The sequence below is a fragment of the Corticium candelabrum genome, chromosome 1 (genome assembly GCF_963422355.1).
Source record: "Corticium candelabrum chromosome 1, ooCorCand1.1, whole genome shotgun sequence".
Taxonomy (NCBI): Eukaryota; Metazoa; Porifera; class Homoscleromorpha; order Homosclerophorida; family Plakinidae; genus Corticium; species Corticium candelabrum.
This window is the reverse complement of record NC_085085.1, coordinates 5471705-5479486: the sequence shown is the minus strand read 5'-3', so window position 1 is coordinate 5479486 and position 7782 is coordinate 5471705. Positions and strand designations below refer to the sequence as shown.

The 7782-nt window shown below is 38.5% G+C and overlaps 1 protein-coding gene and 1 long non-coding RNA gene across 2 annotated transcripts; both read right to left on the bottom strand.

The window, feature by feature from the left end:
• Positions 1-491: 491 nt before the first annotated feature.
• On the bottom strand, positions 492-1892 carry LOC134183867 (G2/M phase-specific E3 ubiquitin-protein ligase-like). Its single transcript, XM_062651471.1, has 3 exons — positions 1827-1892; positions 1253-1768; positions 492-1187 (listed from the first exon to the last, which is right to left on the bottom strand). The coding sequence occupies exons 1-3, from the start codon at positions 1851-1853 to the stop codon at positions 492-494; spliced, it is 1239 nt and encodes a 412-aa protein (XP_062507455.1). The 5' UTR covers positions 1854-1892.
• A 366-nt stretch (positions 1893-2258) lies between these two features.
• On the bottom strand, positions 2259-6345 carry LOC134177293 (uncharacterized). The gene is made up of 3 exons (XR_009969464.1): positions 6303-6345; positions 2440-2518; positions 2259-2378 (listed from the first exon to the last, which is right to left on the bottom strand). It is a non-coding gene; the product is annotated as an uncharacterized LOC134177293 (long non-coding RNA).
• Between the last annotated feature and the right edge of the window lie 1437 nt (positions 6346-7782).

Here is a 7782-nt window from a genome sequence, read left to right as displayed (position 1 = left end):
GTTTATTCAAACCTATAGACACTCTGCAATTAATGTTGCAGGCTAGTGTACAATACTAAATTAGGTGTAGCAGCAACTGTGGTAAACAATTGTTAACTGCTGTGAATAGATTGGCAAAATTAGATAGTAATGTAGGAACTAATTTTATTGACTATGGGGAAGTACCTTAATTGAACGGTATTTTGGTAAAAGCAGAAACAGTTTTTGCTACCACTGTACTAAGGAGATTATCTGTCTGCTTGCCACCATTTTAGCTGGTGCCATATGTCACAATCTACAGCTGTACAGTAATTCAAATTGACCTTGAAGCAATGTCAGGATTTTTCCATTTTATTACAACTTCTACAACATGATTTGAACAATTAAACTGCAACATGGAATCTTTCATTAACAAAATGAAATCCTCTTGTTATAACTTAATTGTGTAGATGTTTTAAACTAGCATGCAATGGAAACAACAGTTCAAAGAAAGCAACAAAAATGCAAATTTACTAGACTACTCCAAAGCCAGTTGCCTGCATATCTAAAACAGCTTTCATATTTGCCGTAAACTGGTCTTGGTTGTCAACTTGTCTAGGCAACTCTAAAATCATAGCACACGTAGCTGCATTCGGAAACACAGATCTTGTGCTGGACACTGTGATTGTTGATGGTTCATGGAATCCCATCACTGGAATCTCGTTACAACCTGTGCAGAACTGCAGCAGTGTCCTCAGGTTTGTGCTTTCTAGAGAAACATCAGTGTCAAAAGAACATTCTTGTAGTGCAATGTTTAATTGATTCATTGACAAGTATTTGTGTAATATATGTAGAAAGCCTTGATTACCTGAATGGTGGACGTAGTGCACAAAATAGTCTTTTAATTTTGGCGGGAGTGTTGACTCATAGGTCACTAGATTCAGGAACAGTCCACTTGTTAATGGCGTGCTTGCTGAAGCAGTAAGCAGAGGTCTAATTTTGTCAGGATGCCGTCTGGCAAGATCCATTAGAGGGCCAAGACCGACAGATAGTTGATCTAACTCTGCTTTTCTGGATAACACAATTTCATGCAGAAGAATTTTCAACACCATGTCACCTTTGTTAGTTGCAGTCACTTTGTGAGTATATCCAGCAGCTATGATGAATTCCCCTAGGCTTGCGACAAGGCTTTGAAATTCAGGGCTGTTGTCATCATTTATTTCACTGATCTGCCAAAATATATTGGTATGTTAGCCATGTAGGACCATGCACATTTGAAATTAATGCTTCTCACCTTTTCTACTGTGTCGGCCAAATTTGGATCTGGAAGATCCAGTGGAGAGATCTCATCTATGACGCTGTCTAAAGACATTGTTGCCATATGTGTATAAATGGCTGGGGCCAAGCAAGGGAATCCAGGCCCTCCTTGCAATGCAGAAGCTGCAATCATTCGTCCTGCTACTTTGTAGAGTCCTCCCATCAGGGCATCCATATTATGCATAGGCAGATATCGGCCAGGACGCCCTTCAAAGAGTCGAACACTTTCTGTTGGACTAACAAGACTCTTTAAAAGCAGCGAAAAAAATTCACGCTTAGGTCCTCCGCCATCTACAGCAGGCTCAGCCTCAAATCTAACCCGTAGTTCACGGTTGTAGTGGAAATCACCTCCCTTAAAGAAGGCGATTGCATCAGTAAGTATTTCGTTTCGTGAGACAGTCAGTCTCATTCGAGGCAGTCCAGAAGTAGTGTCAGGTCCTACAGTTGCAAGCAGCTTATTAATGGTCATGCTCTGCTGTGATCTTGTGGTGTCCTACATTTGAAATATAGTGCTACAATAGATATATGCAGGCAGACAAATGCAAGCAAACCTGATCAAAATCACTGGGTTCAGGCATTGGTAAATCAATGGCATCTGAATCTTCTAAGACTGGACCTAGACACAGTATACCTTGTGCAGTTATTCAATGTCAATAATTACAAAATGCTACATACTAGGCAGAAACTGGGGTAAAGGAGAGCTTGAAGCAGTAGAACTACATCTTCTTACCTACACAATAAAATTTTCTGTTGATATCATATGTTTATTATCACTGCATTAAAGAACAAATTGTTTCTACCAACAAGTCATTTGTTTGCCAATCTTGTGGAAAGGAATGCCGTTCAAAAGCAGGTGTTAAATCCCACCAGAGACACAGAGGACACTAAGAGAGTCATCACTGTTATCAGTGGACATGCCATCATCATATCATCATCATTATCACTACAATTGCAGACAAAGAGTGCCTCGGTATTGTTGTCCAGTAACAGCAAAGCAGCCACCTCAGCATCCATTTCACATTGACGTAGTGCTTTTTGGAGAGTATCAATTGAATGGTCAGGAAACACTTGCATGAGTTGTAGTAATGGTTCTGAATGGTTCTCTTCAAACAAAAAGAAGTAATTATATCGGACTCCCCATCTTATGGTTTCATCGACTTCTACCTTTACCTTTACTACTTCCACTCCATGGAACACAAGATGTTTTTGCGAATCCAGCTGGCTTGTATTCTTTAGTAGAATCCTGTTTACAGAATTTATCTTTTATTAGTAACTTTAGCTGTACGATTTATGCAGATATCATAAGTCATATTAATGCAATAACATTAATTAACTTAATTAATTAGATAATGGCATTTGGGACAAAAAATTAATTGCAATACTGTATTGGCATTTGCTGTAATTGACTGCATTAATTTACTTAAAGAATCAAAACATCTACATACACTGTTGTAATGAACGTAGCAATATGAATTATCGCTGAGAATTTCAATGCATTGTAGTTTACGGTATGTTCCTGGCTATTGCTAGAACATACACTGTTTGTAATGTACGTATAGCAATATGAAGTATCACTGAGAATTTCAATGCCTTGTAGATTACAGTATTGCTACAACATGCAAACATGGGAATCTTAAACTTACGAATTCATCAAGTAAGCAACAAATAATAAACAGAATTAATTAAGTTTACAACATCGTAGTACTGTATTCTAAAGAAAACTCAAAGCTACATGTGGTCTAGAGAAGGTAGTTCTTATGTAGTCTCTAAATGTGTCACACTATGTACATACTTACAGAGAGTTGCTCGTCTTTTTCATTTGTTGGCCTTAATTTACAAACAGTGTACAAGGGCTACAAACTATAATCAGTCTCTGATTATTGCAGTATTGAAAAACCTTACAAACGTTGCCAAGTAACTACATCTTTAGATTCCTTCTAGCAGAATCTGTTCTGCAGGTACGGAAGTGACGTCTTAATCACTGTCACTATTGGTTTCATTGTCACTGATCCTACAGACCTCATATTCTTTGACCTCATCTGACAGCTCCGGAAACTGTAAAGTTTGCCCGTTATTAGTGCATATGCTATCATAATGACAACCAGTGTGTGCTATTTCAATAAGACCATTGGTGTACAACAGAGACAACTGTGGCAGTTGTGATGTGTCCGGTACTTGAGGACTGTAGGATGGCTTGAAACGTAGCCACTAATTTGTCTACTTGTGGGATGGGGAGAGCACACATACACAAGCATTTGGTAGCTGTCACTCGCTGCCTGAATTTCAATCTGTGTTCCCCACACTCCTAGTTGATAAATGGATTTTTGGTGTTGTTGAAAAGTTGTTATTTCAGAAGAAATATAAAATTGTTGGTATTAGTCACGGTTAAGCACTATGACACTTGCAAGAAATTCCCTAAGCTGGTGATGAAGGGTATCTGTTCCAAAGAGTTGTTTTGACATAGCTCTAAAGAGGCAGTTACCATCTCCTTTTACTGCAGATCGTTGTCTGCCCTCAGAAGCTAGAAATCTGTCAATGTGAATCATCCACATTCCTAGCTTCTTTTTAATAATTGGACTTTGAATGGCCCTCTCTGGTATACGTACTACTGTTCCAGGACATGGCAGTATGTTGTTGTTCAGAAAAACCCTAGCATAGACACATGTACAACAATGACTTACTGGTATTCTTATAGTGTGTTAATTACCTCAACGATTTTGTCACATGTTGTATGCTCTGTTGTGGACTTTGTTATGGTGCCTGTCCAATTGAAATCACAAAATGAGTAGTACGTATAAATAATATGTCATGACAGAATTAATACTGTAAATGAAATAGTTTTAAATTTCGTAAATTTTGCCAGGGCTGGCGAATTTTCCAAGTTAATAACTTGCTAAAGTTGTTATCGACAACTTACAGACAGTCAACAGCAACATATTAGTATATTGAATGTGTTAAAACCATGGGGTTGTTTGTGCATAGGTGTTGTGTTTGGCTTTTAAGACAGAACACATGCAAAACAAATTGGGTTTGTGAGACATTCTCAGTAGTCAGTGATGATCGTACCTGTGGTTATAGCTGAGGATATTGATATCATGCCTCTATGATTGAACAAGGCATTTCATCAAAGTCCTTGTATAGCAGTCACAGGCAATGTCAGTTTTGCCAAATCAAATTGATTGTGAAAACAGTTTGGCTTCAGATAGCTAAATGTATTTGCTTGCAAAATGAATTGATTTACAGTGTGTGTGTGTGTGTGTGTGTGTGTGTGTGTGTGTGTGTGTGTGTGTGTGTGTGTGTGTGTGTGTGTGTGTGTGTGTGTGTGTGTGTGTGTAACATTGAGCTGTGCAATGCAATGATGTCCTATTTTTGAAGTTCCATGTGATTTAATTTGCCTCTTTCCTCTGTTCTTGCTGACATGAAAACCAGATCTATTGCATGAGCAACAATGAATTAGTATTAGCGTTGGTTCTCTTGAAACTACTTGATTTGACAAAAGAAGATTGATGATCTCTTTCAAGTTTTTCTTATCATAGTTTGAAATCTGGTAACAAAATGATATAGCTATAGCATATTGGTAGGTTATACACGATTATCAAGAGTATACAATTGAACAGGTTTGAGACCCTAGCAATACAAAGAATCGGAATAGTACGCATTAGTATTATATACAGGCAGACATGCATCAGTGGTATGTCGATGTGATTGAATGTAATGTACATTATCTTTGAAGACATATCGAGGCTGTAGCTAGACCTGTACGCAAAGTCTTCTGGGCACGGCAAGAGGGCCTGGGTACGAGGCTAGGTTAAGGGCTGCATGCCTGGGTGTAAAAGTGTTAAGTGTTCCACACAATTAGTCCGAACGATTAGATGCCACCCGCTGTCTTAGTTAATTAATTTAATAAGCTTACTTTGATATCCTCAAGTCTTGACATCTGGATGATCTACTTTACCTAGAAGCTTAATTGCTTAGAATAAGGCAGAGCGGCCCGCTCTGCCAAAAGATCCTGGGGAGAACACTGTTTGCGTTCATGTCCTATAGACAATGCTGCATGGACTTCTGCCAAGGCTGGATTTGGAAACGACATGAAGCATCCCCTATGCAGATGGCATGTTGACAGGTTTACAGTGTGTACATGCTGTATGCAAAGTGCTTTCTTATGTTTTTAGCTATTTGTATCAAGAAATTTTAGGAAGAATTTACACGTAAAAGTAAACACAAAGTTCATCAGGTTGCTCTGTACCAAGGCTTGTAGCTAGCTCATCCTAAGTGAAACAGACTGAACAAAATTTCATGGGTACATGAATTCTTTTATTCATACATGGCTGCCAAAAGAAGCCAGCTTTATTGATTATTTCAAGACACACTACAGCTACAGGCCATGTAGTACAATCTGTTGATGCAAGTGGTACGACTGCTAAATACTGTACACTCTTACAGAGATGTGGGCAACGGCATATAGAGATTACGATCATATTGACACAGATACAAACATGGTTGTGGAAAAGTTAAGTACTATTTGACATCACAGTAAAGCAAAACCAGAACTCTTTATTTCAGAACCACTGTATATATGTACTTGTAACAATAGAAATGAGGGTAATTTAGGAATATGGGACATAAATTCATGCCACTCTATTTGAGAAAGTTGTACCTATTCCTATACTTCTGTTATCTGTCTAGCCACTCCATAGCCAACACAAATCACTCTACACGAGAACTGATTTCAGGATGTAACTGGATAAGCTAGAGAGCTGGCAAACTGACACTGCCGAGCCAATAACCAATATTGTTGACTGCTACAACTATGGAAGTCTATTTGGAAAGATTTACATGCAACAGAGTTGTAAATGCTAAACTGCTATCTTGTCAGCAATGATATATATATATATATATATATATATATATATATATATATATATATATATATATATTTATATATACCATTTTATATAATTTTATATACATTATATATTTATATAATTTATGCCATTTAAATAAGTCATCAGTCTTATTAACCCTACCCATTGCAATGGCATTCTTCCCACTTCCCGGTTGACCAGCAATCTTCGCATGCTGAAAACATATAAACTGGCAACGGTTCTAAATCTCACCACATTCGATGCGTTGACAAACCTTAATCATTTCCAGTATAACACCACCCACCCTGCAGCCACCTACCAGCCCAAGCATCCCTTGAGACCTGAGAAAACACCCAAATGACTAGACTTTATAACCTCTAGACACGCAAGAGAATTCGTGATATCTAACTGCTAGTGTCTCTAAAAAAATTAGCACACTAATTGACTAAGCTAATTAACAAATCACATGACTTTCACAAACAAAAAATTCAAACCACTCTGCTATATTAAATTACTAATTTGATTATGTAGCAGAGAGTTCTACAAACTATCAATTCCGTCAGGCACGTTTACTATTGCCTACCTACGGGTTCGAGTGGTCCAGTTCTAAGCCCCGGATGTGACAGTGGACGCTGGCAACTTCGAACGAATGGAATGCTTTGTGCGTAAAAACGCACCTATTCGTTCTATTCTGGTTATTTCACGAAATTGGTACTCCAGAAGTCGTCAGCTGCGAAAACGAAGACTCACACGCGACAACACATACAGAACGCTCTAGAAATTATGTAAAAATTATAAGCGATCTAAACACTCAATTACAACTCGATGTGTACAGGCTAACGTTGATTACTGGCAAACTTCACTACAGCATTGTTCTCTGTTGAGCATGCGCGCTAAGTAACACGTGCTCCGGACCTTCAGCTGCGCATACGCACGTGACAATCCTTGCAACAAATTGAATTTTTTGTTACATATTAGTATGTCTAGAAACACTCAAAATCGTAATTTATACTCAGCAGCTTTACTTTCATCTCTTTTCTTTTCTGGATATTGCTGTTGACGTCAATCACCGTGGTCAGTGAAGGAGTTCACGCTCGTTCGACGTAGCCTCGACATTGTCTTGTTATACGGGAACCGAGCATGACGGCGCGAGAGGGTCTGGTACGAGGCTACATTCAACGGTTGGATGTAGTTTCATTTACTGAATTCTTCCGCAGTCAAATTTCGTTTGCGATTTTTAGAAGCAGCAATCACAGATTTTCACTACTGACACGTACGCTTTAGTTTTCATCTAGCCACTTCAGTGGACCACATCCGCTAGTAACTAAATTACTCTGCCCGACATCTGACGTGCCGCGCGTCGTATACACTAAACGTTTGCGACAACAGACTGATCGACTTCAACTACTCAATCGTTTATTTAGCAACAAGATTTTGTTGCACTGCCTAGATTCTTGAATAGCTTCTCTAGTAATTAGCTTAGATAATACAAGAATACCGACCGACTTTCGTTAGCGAACAGATACATAACCACAAATACATTTATTTTGACACAACAGAACAACAAGGGCGACAAGAATGTTAACCTGTAGCTGTAATAACAAATATTTGGCTTCCGCCCACTATCCATTACAATTCTAGA